Genomic DNA, 18248 nt, shown 5'->3' with positions numbered 1-18248 from the left:
CGGAAGCTGTGTTTTCTGCACAGTAGAGGGGTGTTGAGCTAGGATCTCGTCTGAATAGCGTCACTGTGAGATAGCAAGACAGTCCCGGGGACCGCAGCCAAGATGTCGCGATAAGTGTGACGGGACTCCAGTTACCTGCAGAAAAGACCCACGATAATCGTGGAGGGAGATGAGGATTGCTGGGTTTAAGCTTGTACCTTTTGATACCCGGGACAACCGACCCATTTGTTTGAGATTAGAGCAAGAGCCTCTTCGTCTCGAGTTTTTGAACGATGACATGGCCTGGACATGATCTGCCACAGAGCAAGCAGGGAAGAGAAGAGAACAGGCAAGGGGAGATCCCGTCCGCTATCACTGTTATGTATGCTGTGCACAGCTCCTTGTTTTGGAGATTTGACATCTTCGTGACTTGGACCCTCGATATCTCGAACCATACCATACCTTATTACCTTACCTATCAAATATAATATCGTGACATCGATCACGTCGTACCGGTTTCCTGTACTTGGTACTTTACTTGTACCACTGCTGCACGCCGTTCTTCGTATCCCATCCCACCGTTGCCTGCTCCCTTCGTTCGGTGCAACGCGTGGAAGATCGTGGCTGAGCCGCCCTCTTGTCTTGTCCTCCTCCTCCTCCAGAGCCAGAAAACCGAGTCCATCGTCTGAGAAGGTCGAAACCACCAGTTCAGTGAGGTCCGACAAGCACAAAAAGTATCGCTCCAGCGTTCCACAGGGACCTCTTCTGCAGTGCTTGATGCTCGTCTCGTCATCCACAGCTAGAAACATCGACTGGTGTCGACATTGACTATCGCTCTATCGCGACGACATTGCTTCACGACAGTGCTGCCGTACTTCCTCTGACCTATTCAACGTTCCTTACCTTCCTCTACCATCAACAATTATCGCAGGTCGCGCTGTTCCACCTCTTGCCCAATCCTTCGAGTTGAACTCGCTCACCAGAGTGGCTGGGGTGCCCTGAGGCCATTGGTGCACTGCACTGCACCGCATTCTGCAGGACAGCATAGGATATCGAATCGAATTGCCAACTATTCACAAGACCAGACCAAGTGTACCGTCGCCGTAGCCCCAGAATCGCAAGGTCGCGACGATACTAGGCCTGAGGGTGCAGTAGTATAGAGTAGTTTGGTACTGGTTGACACCATCCCCCCGCCATTGGCTTTCCAGAACCTGATCCAAGTCTGGCCCTCCACACCACCTCAACCCCATCTCGTCGCCGCCTCTGCCAACTTCATAAACCACCTCAACTTCGACCACGATCTTCACCTTCGTCGATTTATTGACGACGAGGTGCCACTCTCGTTATCTAGTACCTACGGATCCGGGTCTGCGAGATCAATGCGAGCGGAAAAAGGCGACGATACCGAATCCCTCTCATGCGAAATCCCCTCGAGTAGAAGATTACCTCATTCCAACGAAATATTGAAATACTGCCTTGCGCATTGAGAGATCGCAACTTCTTTCTGAAGGCCGCGTCTTGAAGACGCCGGCACAAATACTCCTGTTCAAACACCCGTTTTCCCGATCACAAAATGTTGAGACCAGCGACACCATTGACGATCTTGCTGTTCGCAGCGTTCTTCTTGCTCCTCATATCCGTTCTCTCGACGCCAATTATTAAACAAATTCCCTTGGCTTCGTTTGGAGGAGTTGATTTTGGTGTGTTTGGATATTGTCAGGGTACAAAATGTACCAGTATAGAGATTGGATACAATACCGGTCAGTGATCATAGCGGGTGGTTGTGGATAGCTCCACGGATACCTGCATGAGCAAGTGGATCTGATACTGACTTTCATAGCAACTTTATACAACAAGGAACAAACAGACAGTTTCGACCTGCCAACTGAGACCAGAGCAACTCTCTCGGCCATTCTTATTGTCCACCCCATCGCAGCACTATTCACCCTCGTCATGGCCATCATGGCTGCAGCTGCACACTTCCACGCGCCTTCACATTCTCCACGATATCTACTCGGGATCTTCATCCTTAGTATTCTGACCTTGATCACATCTCTTCTGTCATTTTTGATTGATGTTCTGCTCTTTGTCCCACACATGGCATGGGGATCTTACATTGTTTTAGCAGCCACCATTCTAATCGCTGCTAGTGGTATTGTATCCTGTGCAATGAGGAGAACGTTGGTCAGCCGAAAAGCAAGGAAGCGCCGAATTGCAGAGAATGCAGAGATGAATGGGGAGAATTTCTATAATCGACAAGGACCGCCTCCGGCGCCAGCACCTCCCGGCACTACTTTGGTTGGAAGTGAGTCTGCCGTCGACAAGCTGCCTGCTTTCGCTACATTTGATATGGCGAAGAAGGATCCAGAAAGGACGAGTGATGAGAGGATCCCCTTGACAACCAGGACTCCATCTGAGACCTCACCCAATGGTAATGGAGCTGCAGCTATGGGAGGAGTCGACAGATATGGAGCACCTCCAAGAATGGGAGAAGCTCCACTGCGTGATCAATATGGCAATATCATTCCACGACCAGGAGGTTATGGGGGAAGGAGTAGAGATCCATCAGCAGACCCATCTTTGAATCGTCAATACTCAGACCATTCGATGAACTCGAGAGGTAGAGGGGGCCCTGGTGGTTATAGGGGAGGACCAAGAGGTGGTTATGGGAATGGACGTGGTGGACCACCAAGGGGAGGTTACGGACCACCTCGTGGTGGGGGCTATGGAGGTCCTTACAGAGATCAGATGGGTCCACCTGGTCCAATGGGCGGTGCTATGATGAGAGGAGGAAGGGGAGGTGCACCTCCAGCCTACGGAAGAGGTGGCTATGATAACAGAGGGCCACCAAATGGGTATGGCCAGAGGAGACCTCAGCCTGGAGGATACGATCCATATGCGCCTCCAGCGCAAGGAGAGTATGCGGCATACAACCCAGATGATTCTAGAAGTAGTCTTCCTCGAGCTGAATCACCACCACCACTGCCAGGACTTGACACCGATGGTCCTGTTGGGCAAGCCATAGAAATGGATGCTACGACCGGCAGTCCCTCAACTGCTCCAAGAGGGTTTGGGCAGTTTGGCAACATCAGAGAGAGTGACGGAGATGTAGCTGGAATGGTTGGACTCCAACAGCAACGGTTACAGCAGCAGCGTCAAACTGTTGACAGTGACGTGAGCAGATATAGCACTGAGGAGTAAGTTGTTCCGTCATTCATGTTTTCCAGAAACTAACAAATCCAGGGCATATGTTCCCCCACGACAAGCGTGGGGAGAAGCCGGTCGTTCATCTCCGTTGAACCCAAACTCACAGCCTGCTGAGTTGCCAAGTCCTTCGGGAGCAGCTCACAGACGTATAAGTTCGGCTGGAGACAACTACTATGAAGATGTGGATCCTAGATTCGCTACAGAAGAGCAAGCAACAGCACATACGGCAGTTCCAGGTATGGCATCAGGCTACCCTCAAAGGAATCCTTCCAACCAGAACCAGAATCTTCGACCCATCCAGCCCGTCAGTAATCTGGATGGTAGCAACTCCTACGAAGACCTCCAGTCGGGATCACGTAGTCCTGCAGAATCAGACCGCTCGAACTTCACCTCAGTATCACAGCGAGGAGTCAACCCTAGATGGAACGGTGGACCGGGTTACGCACCAATGCCAACCAGACGACCCGCACCTCAGCAAAACGATATCCTCCTCAACTCAAACCCCGACTTCCAATTACCTAGTGGTCGTGGTCGAGGAGGATTTCCTAGAGGAGGTCGACCAAGTCCAGGACCAGGAATGGTACCAAATAGCGCGTACCCCACAACCAACGGCATGTAGACACATCTGAATACGACGATGAAACTTTTCACCATTCAATCATCACACACCACTTTTAGAATCTTGTCAAATACCCACTCCGACATGAGTACGAACAAAAATATCCGCAACGTAATATACTCCGCCAATCGCGTAAATACTTCGACTCCTCGTTTCCTTTTTTTTATTTACCTGTTCTCTTCGTCCATATGCCACGATTCGTTAGAATATTCCGCGGATGGATAGTTTTGACGTCGATCTTCAGTCAAATATCGGCCCAGGCGGTTCCAGGCGTTCAGGTGTCATGTCTTTTGGCTCAATGCTTGCATACACACGAAAACATGAAATGATTCGATGTATCCATCGCCGGCCAGCAAATACCGACATTGAAGCCAGGTCACTTGGCTAGCTAGCAATCTTTCACCATCGTCGCAGGCTTGTATATGTACATACAATATGGAAACGATACACGCACCAGTGCAATCAATTTTCAACTCTGTTACATTTTCCCAGGTTCGAGTTCTCTGCAGCGGGTCTTGCTAGGTTATTCTAAATAGGGAGGAATGGTGTTCCTCGCAAAACAATGAGATTAAATGAGGTGGGAGGAGGTCTGGGCGTCTCTTTTTTTGTTGGGGGGAGGGAAGTGAGGGAAGAATGGGGATCTTGGCTACAGAGCTTGAGATAATGGAAAAGGATAGGCATGTGTAACAGCTGCAGCACTCTGGTGAGATGAGAGGATTTGGCTGGGATGCGTAGAGAGCAAGTTGAAAACGCCCAGTAATAATGAAGATATTGTAAGACGCCGTGAAGTTCTGTCGGTTTCCTTCTGTGATGAGAGCAGCCCGGATCAAGCTATTTTCATGCCAGTTGCTGGCTCGCTTTTGTAATCCATGATGATGAGAATAGCACTGGAAGAGCTTTGAAGCTATTGAATAACACGGATTTGCGGTACAAAGAGTAGGCTAATTGCAGTTGCTTGATATGTGTATATTCTACGCTAACAATTGCCTTCCAATAATGTGTCTGCTTCACGAGACAGGTAAACAAACGCTCGTTCTTGTCCGCTCTTCTGAATTCAGAAGTCAAATGTATGTCAACTCCTTAAAGTTCTCATGAACTTCATGACGACTCAGCCCACCACACTCCTCTGCTTTTCAATACTAAGGACGGCTTTCGGGGTAGTATAAAACTCGTCATCGTTGCCGCCAATATCCCCACTTCCGTTCTTCGGAGTTGGCTGTGGTTCAGTACTGTCAATTGATGGCTGGGTTGGTTACGTGTGCCCATTTCTAGGGTGTGTCGTTCTTTGCTGGTAATCAATCTTATCTGATAATGTCGAGCCCATCTCCCCATGTGCTGGGTCTAGTGATACAGAGTGGGAACCTGTCTGAAGTGCTGGCTCCGATACTCTCCCGTCCTGTGTTTTATTGCCACTCCCTGGGGGCATATGATAACCAGCAGACCTAAAAGGCATGCCACGTTTTGCACATGACTTCTGATGTCTTTTTCTTGAATCAGAACGATCAAAACTAGCTCCACATATAGCACAGTTGTAGGGTCGCAACCCAAGATCTATACAAATCAGTAATGTTAACAAGATATGGTTTGAAACTCACGCCGCAGATTATGCCGGTTCAAATGCTTTCTTTGCCGATAGGTCTTTGGGCAACTGGGACAATGAATTCTACCATCTGGACCCAAAACAGGTTTGAACGACTTCAATGACTCCGGTGGTTCGTTGAACCCTTGCGATGTGGGTAGGCGTCCTCTCCTACCCTGGGTACCAACAAGCCGAGTGAGGCCTTTCAATTGTGCATAGCATCCGGTCCTGGAAACTACGTCGCGTGTATTACGTAGCTGTGTGGATCCGTAGTGAAGAGGAAGCGGTAGCTGCTGGGTTGATGTGTACGGCCCATCAGGCGTATGAACCTGATGGAATCCTTGAGCATTTTGACTTTGCATATGAGGCACATTGGACGAGAATTGGTTGTAGGATCCAGTGTGTCCCTGAAATGGCTGTTGCACGGGCGTCCCGTACCCATTGATATACGGCGCCATGTTCTGAGCAGGGGCTGGTAAGGAGTTCGTCGAAGTTGGCATCAGTGACGTATCTCGCTGCTGAGGTGGGTAGGCATGGTGACCCTGGACGTGTTGCGGGGGAAGAGGATTAGATCCACCAGAATGAGGTTGCTGGCCATTCGCAAACTGCTGGGGAATATCAGGTATGTTTCCCGGACCATGCCAGTTGCCGAATTGAGGCTGTATGCCATACAACAAGTCTCCTTGCGGCCGTTGGATGTAAGAATCAATCTTCGGCACAGGGTTTCTGCCTAATACCTTCTTCGTGGCTTTTTTGAGCGATTCAGATATCGACTTTCTTCTGTTCTTGAGTTTCTTGAGCGATTCGGAGAACGAGTTCCTCCTTGAAGTATTCTCTGTGTTCGACTTCCTTGATTGCCCATCCGCATCTGTTTGGGCACCCATGGTAGTGTTAATGGCCAAACCCCTCGAAGTCATGGTATTCTTATCACTGGCTTCGTCGGAGCTGGATCTATTCCAGGAGCTCTTGCGCCAGGACTGACAGCTGTTGGGTTGTGATTGCAGGTTCTGTGACGATTGGAGACCGCCCAGGTCCTTGTCAACGTGATGGGGGTTGGCTTTTCGTCTCTGGGGTCGAAGACTGTCAGTAACACATACAGACTGGGATGCTTGGGGAGAAATTAGCCATGTTGAATGTTGCACTGGATTTAACAGGTTGAGAAACTGACTCTGAGATGTCTGTGTGTAAGGATAAAATTCGAGCCAGCACGGAAGGTAGCTTTAATCTGGACGGGAAGCAGCTTTGGATAATGATGTATCGATATGTAAACCGACCCAGCGCGAGGGAATATGATGCTGTTATGAGTAGCATTATTTTTGGAGCCTCGAGATAGAGCACAGGTGAGGGGCCTGCTTTCGTCCATTTTGGAAGGAGCGGCTTGATCAATCTAACCTCGCTTACGAGGCATCGCATGGAGAAAGCGGTAGGGTTGATCCCATACACAGAATCCTCCCTGATCGCTGAATTAATTGCTGATCAAATTGGCAGTTCCTCAGGTTGTATATGCTCGATCATGTAGTAAGGGCCTTCTCTCTCCGGCCTCTTCGTCCACCGCAGTTACAACAATCGATATCCCACATCCATGGCTTCTTTGAAAATTCCATGCCATGACCAGACCGAGAATAAAAGGGACACTAAACATTGTCAACATTTGCTCTGATTTGAGGAGTTTCGAGCTTACCTGGCGATTAGGGTGAGCCCAATGATCCCAGTGAGCATAGTGTTGACATTGTTGACATCTCGCTTCTTCCAGGCTAAGCCGTACAGCTCAACCGAGAGGAGGGTGGTAATGAACAGAGCTATCTTGACAACCTGTGAATTTCGGTAAAGATCTGGGTTTAAGTTTTGGCGAATGATGAAAACTGCTTCATTGCCGATGGCGACGAGAATGAGAAAGAAGAAAATAAGGATTGTGAGGTATGATCTAGTATCGTCCGTTAGTATGAGAATGGAACTGTCAAGAGTGCATACGGTCCCAGCACCCCTAAATCCCCTTTAAAGGCCCTACTAGCGACAAGAAAGGTTACAGCGTAAACATATACAGATATCGTGATGAACTGGACAACCAATAGAATGATATGGAGAGGGCTGTTCATTGACGGAAGTCGATTGCTGACCCCTGAGCGAGGCATTATGAGCACTATGAGAAAAGATGAACTGCTTTGTATCACACGAAGCTGAAATTGAAACAGAAAAGAAAACGCTTCAAAAACAATTTGTACTTAGCGTAACAAGGGATGCCCAAGTTGATATTCTTTTTGGAGATTCATGTCACCCTACCAAGCAAGGAGTTTTCTTGCGCAGCGAGGCTTAGGCATTGAGGCGAAATGCTGGTGAACAGCTCTTCCCTGTCCCACAATCCAACGACCACACAACTACAAGATGTTCTCATCATCACACGGCCCCGCTCGATTCGGATCTGAGATTAAGCATGATGGGCGTTCGAGAAGCAATTTTGCATTGAGACACAGAACTCAAAACAAAGCTTGGGTCACGTGGTCTGTATCAAACAAAGTGGTCTGGGATGGCTGGACCCACGGCCAAGGCTCATCGTGATCGTTTCCTGTTTTCCCCGCACTCCCCGGGCGAGAAATTGTTGGTGATCTCGAAATACCGTTCAAGCGCCTTCTTGGTGTTGATGTTGTGATCTGATCGTGGAGGCTCTGAGTCTCTTGGATGTTTGGCCGGAGATAATTCAGATTCAGGAACCAGGAACCAGAAAAGGAGAGATGCAGCCAAGGATCCAAAGTGGATTTTACCCATTTTACCCCTGAGTTGCCCTGAAGTGACAGGGAGGTGCTAGGCTCGATTTGGCCCATCTCCAGAAAATGCTCCATCAGGCGCTGAGTGCTGTATGAGTGAGGTGAGAGTCGGAATCGAATGGATGCAAACAAAAGAATGGAATCCGCGAGCATCGTCGGTTGCGGGGATGAAATGCTGTGCATCTATATGGCCCTGTATAATCCGTGCAGTTGGCTGCAACTATATGTATATGTACAGTACCGATATGTACAGCCTCGCCAGAAGAAATCAATTCACGATACTGTTCGGAGGTAATGCTGCTGTTAAGTTAGATGCCGTCCCAGGTATCCACTCCACTCCACATGCACAGAGTTGGGTCCCGGACTCCCGGTCGTGCATCGCAGTAGTAAATTACAGTGCAGCGCAGTGTTGAAAAATACTGGCAGCAGGGCACGGCAGGGTACGGTAAGTTAGGGATTCAATTCAGCAGCCCCTTATTTGCGCGTGAACGAACCTGAATCTGCCTCTGACTTCTGGCCACCCAGACCGCAGACTGGGCTACCTTCCTACCTACCTACCTACCTACCTACCTACCTACCTACCTACTTGGACTAGAGGCCAGGACTGGACGGACTACTGAATCTGCATTGCTTTATTGAACATTGAACAGACTATTTCATCGTCACCTCCACCTCCACCTCCACCTCCACCTCCACCTCCACCTCCACCTTCACCTTCACTTCTTGCCTGCCAAACGACTTCTCCTCACTTCACTCTTTCTCTCCTGAACCCATTCTTTCGCACATTGACATACTGTGCTCTTTGCTTCACCTTCACTTCCCTTCCCTTCCCTTCCCTTCCCTTCCCTTCCCTTCCCTTCCCTTCCCTTCCATTATTCCGTCCGCCTGGGGCTGCATTGTAAAGCCATAGCAATTCGCTCCGCCGGCTGGTCCCCTCCCCTCCCCTCCTTTCCGGCTACGACTAAGCACTGCGCCAGCTATCTCGTTAGCTACATCAAACGCTTCTGGCTTTGTCTGATCGCGAGCGACCTTAAGCCCTACGACGTCGACTACATTATTGCCTCGGCCTCAATAGCTACGATACAGCGCAATTCGTACACAGCTCGGCTGCTCCAATTTCATACTTTCGCGCCTCGAGCTCCTGGCCCAGCTCCTGATCCGAAACATCCTCCTTGTACCCCCAGCTCCTTCGCAGATCGACCAACGAAGTTTCGAGACAATCGCCTTTCACCGGTCTGCAAACGCGCCCCTTCTGCCCGCAGACTCGAGATACTCAATTCACCTTTGCCTCCCTTCCTCCTTCCTTCCCTCGACCGATATAAAGCCCGAACCGCAGGTTTCGATTCCACTGCAAATTAGGGGAGACAAAGTCACGGCACGATCCCTGCCACTTTCGAGACTCCTCCGTATCCAGTCAGCATGGTTTCCTCATCGCGACCACGAACACCAAGTGCGAGCCAGTCTCCACCTTCCGCAGACAAGTTGGCGGCAATTCCAGAGGCCTCGAAATCACATCCTCCCCGTCGCTCCTCCCTCGGCCTCCTCCTGCGCAGATCCAAGTCCGGCGAGTTCAAACCAAGCAAGAAGCAGCAAGCGATCCTGAAGGAACAAGAACTCGAGAGACAGCGCAAGGAATTAGCCGCCATCCCGAAATCACCTCCTCGTCTTCCAGATCTCTACAACGGTCAGAAGCCAGCAATCCTTCCATTCGGCGGCGAGGACCGTCCCGACTCGGTTGCAATTATATCAAACAGATCCGGTGCTTATCAGAACGCTCGCGTGTCGATGGATCCCCCACGCACCTCGATGACGGTTGGTAGCGTTCCAATTCCTCCCATTCCATCTAGCGGTAGTCGAAATGGCGATTGGGTGGATCCTTATGCTCGTACGGAGAGCATGACCCATCGTGGGAGATACAGCTACGCAAGTAGCGCCGTTAGCACAATCAACAGTCCTCGTAGAGTTAGGAGACGGAAGGATCCAACACCGTTCAAGTAAGTTTTGCGTTACTTTTCGAAGAATGGGAATTGACTTTACTTAGCATCTTGATAATCGGTGCGCGCTCATCCGGAAAGACCTCGTTTCTTGAATTCCTCAAGACGTCTTTAGCTCTCCCACCAAAGAAGAGGTCCAATCGTCCAACCGAACTTGCAGATGACATATTCGCTCCTCAGAACACCAAGAACGGAAATTTCGAATCTCATTACCTGGAGACGGAAATTGATGGCGAACGTATTGGTCTTACCTTGTGGGACTCGGAAGGTCTGGAGAAGAACGTAGTTGATCTGCAGCTTCGGGAGATGTCTTCTTTCCTTGAGAGCAAATTCGAGGAGACTTTCACCGAGGAGATGAAAGTTGTCCGAGCACCCGGTGTTCAGGATACCCATATCCATTGCGCTTTCCTCTTGCTCGATCCGCTTCGTTTGGACAGGAATATTGCAGCATCCAAGGCTGCGGCAATGAACGGCAATGGACATACTACGAATGGAAAGTACAACTCTTCTCCTCGGATTGTCGGCGGTCTCGATGAAGACCTTGATTTGCAAGTTCTGCGCTCATTGCAAGGCAAGACGACGGTTGTTCCAGTCATCTCCAAGGCGGATACCATTACCACAGCTCACATGAGCCATCTCAAGAAGACCGTTTGGGACAGCTTGCGAAAGGCAAATCTGGACCCCCTCGAGGCCCTTGGACTTGATGATTTCGACCCCGATAGCCCAACTAGAGATGTAAACCGAATCGACGAAGGAGACGAAGATGAGGAGTCCGATAAGAACTCTGGCGACGATCTTCCAATTCAGCACCAAGATGTCACCACATCTCCAAAATCCAACAGACTCTCGACAGGTTCAGTCCGCCGTCATAAAGGCGATGAGTCCGAGTCTCAGGAGATTCCATATCTTCCACTTTCGATCATCAGTCCGGATATTTACGAGCCTGGAGTGATTGGACGAAAGTTCCCATGGGGATTCGCAGATCCAATGGATGTAGAACATTGTGATTTCGTCAGATTGAAGGAGGCTGTATTCAGCGAGTGGAGAGGAGAATTGAGAGAAGCGAGTCGAGAGCTTTGGTATGAAGGATGGAGAACGAGCAGACTCAAGCACCGCGAGGTGAGACGATAATCTGTCCTACTGAGCATGTCTTACAAGCCGGAGGCTTGCTCTTGGAACGGCCTATCCATGATACCGGAGACATGGCGATTAATTTCGGTTGTGATACTCATTTTTCTTTTGTTGATCGATTGCATACCCCTTACTTCGTCGACGCATGCTTTGTACTACTTCCCCACAATGCGTATCAAGGATGAGAGGAATACCTCCACAGTGGAATTCCTAGACATGAGATGTGCGATAGCGTTTGTGCAGATAGCGTTTTGAATTTCGATTCTATTGCGCTGGGCGCGACATTTTTACAACTCTTTTGATGGAAAACCTCACTGGAAGTTTCGATAAGGAACTCATGAAAACCTATTTGGGGGAGGAAATATTGATCTCGTGGAGAACCTCACTGGAAGTTTCGATAAGGAACTCATGAAAACCTATTTGGGGGAGGAAATATTGATCTCGTGGAGATGGATCATCCAATACCTTTTGTCTTCTTGAACCAAGATTGTCACGTAGCGCTGACTACTGTATGTTTGTGTTTTGATGAATCAGAAGCTTTTTTTTTTCCGCCTACCTCTTGAGCAAATGGCTTGACTTTTAGGCCGGATCGTTTACTGATTAAATGGTGGAATTTATCATGTTGTCGAGATTAATTTCTTTGATCCGAGGCGAAGTGACTGAAATCCTTCTACTCTTCTTTTGCTCTTGCCCCTGTGTAGTCCGGCTGCTTCTCACTCATACTAACCCTTTCCCTCGAGTCATACGATTAACTCTCCCAGGCGCTCCCTGTTTCCTCAACGTCCTCTTCTTCTTTTCATTGACCAACTCATCATCATCCTCATCGACGAGTATTCTCCTAGATCTACCCTTCTCCTTTCCTGTAAGAGGCACCTCCCGCTCCCTCCTTCTCACCACTCCTCCTCTCCCATCAACAAACCCCTCCCACTCCGTGATAGCAGCAACCGCGGCCTCACACAGAACACAACTAACCCGCCAACAATAATACATCAACACTCCACAGAACATCCACAACAGTATCCTCCCCACCTCACCAACCTCCCTGCTCTCACTCGTACTCGCTCTCTCATCAGATCCAGCACAAACCTTCTCAGACCCAACATCGTCCTCTTGCTTCCCAAGCAACACCACACCAAGCACCACTACGAACGCCGCACCGATCCACGTCATCCACGACCGTCCTACATTTCCATCCTCAATCGTCGACGACGGAGAAAGCGTGAGAATGTCTGAGTTGGCATAAGCACTCACTTGAGTCGGACTGTGCGGCGTGTTTGGCGGTACGTGGATGAATGGAGGAGACCCAGGTGTGGTTGAACCGACGCTCAGGCGTCGCCACACGGTCTCGAACAGAGAGATGTTTGGTAGGCGTTCTTGCTCGAGTTGAGCAGCCCGGACTCGGGGTTGGGGATTGACTCCATAGGTTTGGACTTGGTGTCGTTGCGAGCGTTGCTGGTCTTGTTCCCTTTTCTCTCGTCGTCGCAGGTCCTGGGAGTGTTGGGCGAGGAGGGGGCTGGGACGGTTCATTTTGGGATGATGCAGTTAACGATACAAATTTGTTGATCGTTCCGAGCTGTTCCTTAATATTCACAGGGCTCGGGAAATTGTAGTTGTAGTGAAGGGAATTTCCCATGTATGTGGAGGGTGCGCAGTTGCATCGAGACCACAAGGAGACATAGGCTTGAATATTTGGGCTCGCGTTTGGAGCTTGAAGTGGTAGAATTGAATGCGGTTCTTTGTTCTTCTGTTGTCTTTGTTGACATACTCGGTTACGGGCGCCTTCGACGAAAACGTTTACCTTGCAGGAGGCGAAAATTCTCGAGGTTTGCACTTGGTACCTCGCGATAGCTGCAGTTTCTGAGATATGAATGTGCTTGATCAAGATTTGAAGCCACTCGACATTCATTGTAGCTCATGGGCTTGCAGAATGGCATTGTCTCGATATATACCGCTGTCGTTGTATCCGGATGCAGAGCTACCTCTCTTTCTGCTGCACGCGACGCGATGCCCTTTTTCCGATCCCGGCCAACAACACTTCAACACCTGGACCAATAACGGCCTTGAACTGATTTCCTCCGAGCTGGAAACGTTTGGATTTTCGTTGAGGGGTATGCTGTTCTCAGAAAACTCAAGCAGATTTCTTTGTCTTGGACCCTGATTTTGATTGCCGATCCATCTTGGCAATGATGGGGGCATCAACCCTTCATCTCTATCAAATTGAGGTCGCCCATGAGGATATTTGGCGAAACAGCAGTAAGGATTATCGGATACCGAAGTCATGAGAATTCTATAGCTTGTTCCGGGTCTAAAACAAAGCCACCCTCCGCACCCTCCGCACCCTCAGCGCCTTCGTTACTTGGCTGACACTGAACGGTTCGCGACTAAGTCACTCCCAAGCTGTCCAAAACAATTATTTGCGTCTAACATGATGAGGCCTGCTTCTGAATTGATTGCCAAGAGAAATCGTTTCATTTCGTAATCGCTGAACATCTACGCAAACTCAATTTTATATCCGAGCCTACCTAAAGTCCCTATAACCCAAATGCATGCTGAACCTCATTTACCATACACCTGCCCGCTCGATTACAACTCCTTCTTCGACTCCTTACCCACTGTCGGTGCGGCCTAAGGAGATATTAGCGAACGAATTCTCAAGTACGTTGACAAAGACATACCTTTGCAATGAAACTCTTGCCAATAGCAATAGTCTCCACCTGACCTCGCTGTCTGCCCCAAAACCTCTCTTCTGGAGTACCGTGACCCCTAAGAGTCGATTGCCTGGCCTCCTCTTCCATTGTACTTCTACTAATCTTCTCGCCAGCTGCAATTCCACCAGCAGCCGCATAATCAGCTTTCTCTCTTCCTAGACTCTCCTCGAGGTATTTCCTACATCAATTAGTCACGGTTCAATTGATGGGAGGGACAACTGACTTTCGGATAAGATATCTCTCCGACCGTTCCTTCTGCAAGCCTGGGCTATCGAGCTTACTCAGAGCTTTACGGACACCAAGTTGTACAGCGAGGAAGATATGTTCGGAGAAGAACATTGTCAAGAGGAGACCCCAAACTTTGATATCCCAGGGAGTTCCCGATGGACCAAGACCGTCTCCACTGAAAAGATAGACAAGGGCTGCAGATGTCAAACTTCCAAGCCAAGCCAGAAATCCAAGTGCATCCAACCATGGGCCGATGGAATCTCCTCTCCATGGCACAGGTCGCTGAGTCTCCAAGGCGATTTTCAAGGCATCCCCACGAAGCTCGATCCAGTTGTTGATGAAGAACGAAACGCCTGTCAATGGCCAAACAACCGAGAAGAGTGACAAGTAACCTTATTCTGTCAGCAAATGCAATTGATCCAGTGGTAGATGGTTTACCAAATTGAACGACCATCTCTCTGAAATCAGTTGTGACGTCGTAAACGTCTAGCTCTGCCTCATTTCTCACGCGTGTCAAAAATTCTGCCTCCTCCGGGTGATCATCCATGGAAACATTTCCAGCATCACCTCCACGTTTAGCTGCTCGATCTGCTTGTACTTCCTTCACCTTGTGGAAGACTTTCCTCTTGGCAAACGGAACAATAACTTCAAGAGCAAAGCTAACAATTTGAGCTGTTACTGTAAAGTAGATGACCTGTTTCTTGAGCCTGTCGGGATTGATTTGGAAGCCAGATTGTGGCGTAGACATTTGCTTCTCATTTTCAGCAAAGGGCTTTACAGCCAGTTGGAACACGTCAAGATATGGGACAATGATTTGTGCAAATGGCACATAGACAAAGGCTGTAAGAAAGATGGGAAGGTATGAAGTGATGAAGTTCAAGATAAAGATCTTCGAGATCATAGCAGCTTCGTATGCTGCAAACTGTTAGTGGTGTTGGATCGAGTTGGGGAGCACTTACCATCCTGTGTCTCGTAGTTCTCAACATCGGTTAGTCTAGAAGCAAACCCCGTCAACAGGGTAGATAAAGTAGGCATCACAGTTGTGAGGATCACTGTTGGCAGGAAAACCTAAAACGGTCAGAGTGGCTTTGAGCATGCCAGAGAGTAGACCTACCAGATAAGCTTTGAAAGGACCATCATAGACTTCCGAAATGAAAATCTCAATTCCGAAGCAGGTTGCGATCAAACTTCCAAGTGCCAGAGCTGCAGCAATAGCGAATGGTACCTGAAGTAGTTGTCTTGCAAGTCTTTTCGCTGGTGAGTATATCTTAACGTCCTCTCCTGTGATTGGATCTCTCATGATATTCTCATGCTGGAAGGCAGGGCGTTTCCGTTGAATCTTGGAGACCCCCCGGACACCCCATTGGACTGCAAGATCAGTCTCCTGTTTCTTCCAATATTCGACAAAGACAATGCACCATAATCCGTTGATAATTGCATATACCGGCGAGAACTGTCCGAGTACGAGCCACGAGAATGCTCCAAATCCTGCGGGAAATGTGAGGAAGAGGAAGTAGGATTGCAGGAAAGAGAAGTAGAATGCGATTCTCTCGCCGAACTTGTCCTTGATTGCCACCAAGTCCCGAGCATTGAGGAAGTATTTCGACGAGATATCCTTGATCCATGCCTTGTTAAACGTGCGGTCGTGTAGAGCGAATATGGACTCCACTCCTTTCCATTCTCCCTCTTTCGGTGTGATTCCAGCTCCCCCATCGCTTGTTGACTTTGTGATCAGCAGGTATGTGAGTCGCAGACGTTCGGCTTCGGTAATAGGTTCATCGTCTATTGCCTTTTGCATCTCCTTCTCCGGGGCAGCACTTCGTACTCCATAAAGCCAATCTTGAACCCTGGATCGATAGACCTCTGCCCTCAGGTGCTTATCGGAAGCAACTTTGACGAATATCAACAGGGAGCAATTCTCGCTGTTTCGAACTTCGGTGGCTAGGCCAACATCGTTGAGGGCTTGAATCAATTTTATGAATTGCTCTTCCGCTTGGAGTTTGCCTGCAGATCGTTAGAGACGTATTCAGAGAGTAATCCGTGACAAGCACACCTGTTGTTGCAAAGCGGTAATTGATCACATAGTCAACACTGGTCCAGTTAGTCTTGTTTTCACATGTGGAATCCAAGGGCATACTCTAGGTTGGTGTGCAAAGCATTGCCCGTCTTGGAATTGGGCTCGTAGAGACTCTTGACAGTAGCCATGACTCCTTCCCAGATCACGGATGCGGTTTCAAGAGTAAAAGATGTTGGAAATGCAGGCGGGGGAAGAGGAAGAGGGGGGAGGAAGTAGAGGTCAAAGAAGTTGGCATTCTACTGCCGTGGGACAGCAGGGCAATGGAAGGCTGGCGTGCTGGCTTCTGGCTTCTGGCTTCTGGCGGCATTGGACTGGATTCCAGTCCAGTGGCATGACGTCGAAACGAGCAGTGGTTCAGGGAAGCTGATCCCTGCGGTTGATCTTCCCCGCCCAAGCGATGGGACGGAATAATAATGGATCGAATGGGATGTCGCTGCAACCTTGCCCTGCGACCATGCCTTGATGCCGTCGTCACAGAGGACACTTCTCCCACCGACCTTCAATATCCAGCTTCAATGACGGCTTCAAGATCAAGGCATCTTGCTGCCGAATGCTTGCATAGCCAACACCGGTAATTGCCCACCTTGGGGGACCTACCCCTCCAGCATGTCCCAATCAACAGTCCGACCTCCAAAGCCTGCGCAGTGGCCCTGGTCTCGACGCAGAAGCGCTTTCGACCCGCCGACCATCCTCGATAACTTCCTCGACTCGCCTCTACGATATCTTGTATCTACAATCTATGCCATCCTCCTGAGCCTTCGCGGCGCCTCGTTCAAACCCCGCAAAGACAAGCCTAGAGTGAAGGTTGTCTGCATCTCGGATACTCATACCAATACTCAAGATATCCCGAATGGAGATGTGTTGATACATGCTGGAGACTTGACAAATGCGGGTACGGTCAAAGAAATACAAGCACAGTTGGACTGGCTGGCTGGCTTGCCTCACAGGGAGAAGATATTGATTGCGGGAAACCATGATAGTTATTTTGATCCCAAATCAAGAAGGGACGAGGACAAAGGGAAGAAGCTGAACTTTGGGTCTCTTCATTACCTTGAGAATAAGGCCATTACTTTGAAGTTCAAAGGTGGACGAAAGCTCAACTTCTATGGAGCTCCAGATATTCCTAAATGCGGTGGTAGTGATATGGCGTGAGTGAGCTCTTCGCTGGCAACACATCTGGCTGACAGGGTAGATTCCAATATGATCGTTCATCGGATCCTTGGGATAATCGGATTCCTATAGAAACAGACGTTCTAATTACCCACACCCCTCCACGCTATCATCTCGACCTCAACCTCGGATGTGCCGGCTTGCTCAAGGAGATCTGGCGTGTCAAACCACGGCTTCACGTCTTTGGACATGTACACTCGGGACATGGCCGAGAAGCCGTTTTCTGGGACGAGGGACAAGCTGCATACGAGAGGCTGATGGATAGGAAGAAGGGCGGAATACTTATAGATGTATTGCCGAGCCCTGCTTGGTGGGATGCTTTGATGGTTGTTTATTATGGGTTCAAGGGTATTCTTTGGCAAAGGCTAATGGTTGGACCAAAAGGCGGGAATGGTGGCTTGATGATTAATGCTGCTCTTGTATACCAGAGTACGGTCGATTTGGGAAACAGCCCTGAAGTTGTAGAGTTATAATTTGCTTGCAGAGAATGATTGACAGCTTTTCACAAAGTCACAAGAAGATTCAAGAGCAAAGCTGGTCAAACATCCATTGATTTCTGATTCTAAGGGAGCTGGTAGCGGCAAGGACCAAGTTTCTCCTGGTACATGATGTATCTATTTAACCCCGGGACTTCCTGATTCATTCGGAGGTACAAAAAGTGGAAGAAATAAAATTTACAATGGCACAGTAACTTGTCACTTGTTGGTAGGATCTCTCGTCAAAGGATCGTTCACTTCCAGGGGCATTGTTTATTTTCGGTAAAGATAAGTCTTGGAAGTCACGTTGCTTCAGAA

At 49.1% G+C, this 18248-nt stretch overlaps 8 protein-coding genes across 9 annotated transcripts; 3 read left to right on the top strand and 5 right to left on the bottom strand.

Moving 5' to 3' along the window:
- Positions 1 to 185: 185 nt before the first annotated feature.
- On the bottom strand, positions 186 to 788 carry ONS95_001740 (uncharacterized protein; the record flags this gene model as incomplete). Its single annotated transcript, XM_058494953.1, has 1 exon — positions 186 to 788. One exon carries the CDS (start codon positions 786 to 788, stop codon positions 186 to 188), a length of 603 nt encoding a protein of 200 aa, XP_058355263.1.
- A 578-nt stretch (positions 789 to 1366) lies between these two features.
- ONS95_001739 (uncharacterized protein) lies at positions 1367 to 4732 on the top strand. Of its 2 annotated transcripts, none has more exons than XM_058494951.1 (3): positions 1367 to 1739; positions 1820 to 3176; positions 3223 to 4732. In XM_058494951.1, the coding sequence occupies exons 1-3, from the start codon at positions 1553 to 1555 to the stop codon at positions 3803 to 3805; spliced, it is 2127 nt and encodes a 708-aa protein (XP_058355261.1). In that variant the 5' UTR covers positions 1367 to 1552; the 3' UTR covers positions 3806 to 4732. The 2 variants fall into 2 exon arrangements, with proteins under 2 accessions (XP_058355261.1, XP_058355262.1); XM_058494952.1 differs by lacking the exon at positions 1367 to 1739 and having other exon boundaries at positions 1819 to 3176; positions 3223 to 3422; positions 3470 to 4732.
- A 325-nt stretch (positions 4733 to 5057) lies between these two features.
- On the bottom strand, positions 5058 to 6268 carry ONS95_001738 (uncharacterized protein; the record flags this gene model as incomplete). The annotated part of the gene is made up of 2 exons (XM_058494950.1): positions 5058 to 5356; positions 5401 to 6268. 2 exons carry the CDS (start codon positions 6266 to 6268, stop codon positions 5058 to 5060), a joined length of 1167 nt encoding a protein of 388 aa, XP_058355260.1.
- Positions 6269 to 6876: 608 nt separating this feature from the next.
- On the bottom strand, positions 6877 to 7480 carry ONS95_001737 (uncharacterized protein; the record flags this gene model as incomplete). Its single annotated transcript, XM_058494949.1, has 3 exons — positions 6877 to 7018; positions 7066 to 7308; positions 7356 to 7480. 3 exons carry the CDS (start codon positions 7478 to 7480, stop codon positions 6877 to 6879), a joined length of 510 nt encoding a protein of 169 aa, XP_058355259.1.
- Positions 7481 to 8959: 1479 nt separating this feature from the next.
- Positions 8960 to 12991, top strand: ONS95_001736 (uncharacterized protein). Its single transcript, XM_058494948.1, has 3 exons — positions 8960 to 10140; positions 10188 to 12635; positions 12695 to 12991. Exons 1-2 carry the CDS (start codon positions 9566 to 9568, stop codon positions 11269 to 11271), a joined length of 1659 nt encoding a protein of 552 aa, XP_058355257.1. The 5' UTR covers positions 8960 to 9565; the 3' UTR covers positions 11272 to 12635; positions 12695 to 12991.
- ONS95_001735 (uncharacterized protein) lies at positions 11989 to 12798 on the bottom strand (the record flags this gene model as incomplete). The annotated part of the gene is made up of 1 exon (XM_058494947.1): positions 11989 to 12798. One exon carries the CDS (start codon positions 12796 to 12798, stop codon positions 11989 to 11991), a length of 810 nt encoding a protein of 269 aa, XP_058355258.1.
- An 863-nt stretch (positions 12992 to 13854) lies between the features above and the next one.
- On the bottom strand, positions 13855 to 16412 carry ONS95_001734 (uncharacterized protein; the record flags this gene model as incomplete). Its single annotated transcript, XM_058494946.1, has 8 exons — positions 13855 to 13896; positions 13947 to 14157; positions 14203 to 14599; positions 14646 to 15122; positions 15167 to 15275; positions 15322 to 16211; positions 16261 to 16298; positions 16345 to 16412. The coding sequence occupies 8 exons, from the start codon at positions 16410 to 16412 to the stop codon at positions 13855 to 13857; spliced, it is 2232 nt and encodes a 743-aa protein (XP_058355256.1).
- Positions 16413 to 16821: 409 nt separating this feature from the next.
- Positions 16822 to 18194, top strand: ONS95_001733 (uncharacterized protein). The gene is made up of 2 exons (XM_058494945.1): positions 16822 to 17432; positions 17477 to 18194. The coding sequence occupies exons 1-2, from the start codon at positions 16891 to 16893 to the stop codon at positions 17925 to 17927; spliced, it is 993 nt and encodes a 330-aa protein (XP_058355255.1). The 5' UTR covers positions 16822 to 16890; the 3' UTR covers positions 17928 to 18194.
- Positions 18195 to 18248: the final 54 nt, after the last annotated feature.

This window comes from Cadophora gregata (assembly GCF_030347475.1).
Source record: "Cadophora gregata isolate MNR1 chromosome Unknown scaffold_10, whole genome shotgun sequence".
Lineage (NCBI taxonomy): Eukaryota > Fungi > Ascomycota > Leotiomycetes > Helotiales > Ploettnerulaceae > Cadophora > Cadophora gregata.
This window is presented reverse-complemented; position numbering and strand designations above follow the sequence as displayed.

Excerpts from the sequence above, each read along its gene's own strand:
- ONS95_001739 (XM_058494951.1), top strand. The coding sequence starts at position 1,553 with ATGTTGAGACCAGCGACACCATTGACGATCTTGCTGTTCGCAGCGTTC. Across the intron at positions 1,740-1,819 it reads AGAGATTGGATACAATACCG|CAACTTTATACAACAAGGAA; the intron begins GTCAGTGATCAT and ends TGACTTTCATAG. Across the intron at positions 3,177-3,222 it reads AGCAGATATAGCACTGAGGA|GGCATATGTTCCCCCACGAC; the intron begins GTAAGTTGTTCC and ends TAACAAATCCAG.
- ONS95_001736 (XM_058494948.1), top strand. The coding sequence starts at position 9,566 with ATGGTTTCCTCATCGCGACCACGAACACCAAGTGCGAGCCAGTCTCCA. Across the intron at positions 10,141-10,187 it reads AAGGATCCAACACCGTTCAA|CATCTTGATAATCGGTGCGC; the intron begins GTAAGTTTTGCG and ends GACTTTACTTAG.
- ONS95_001733 (XM_058494945.1), top strand. The coding sequence starts at position 16,891 with ATGTCCCAATCAACAGTCCGACCTCCAAAGCCTGCGCAGTGGCCCTGG. Across the intron at positions 17,433-17,476 it reads TGCGGTGGTAGTGATATGGC|ATTCCAATATGATCGTTCAT; the intron begins GTGAGTGAGCTC and ends CTGACAGGGTAG.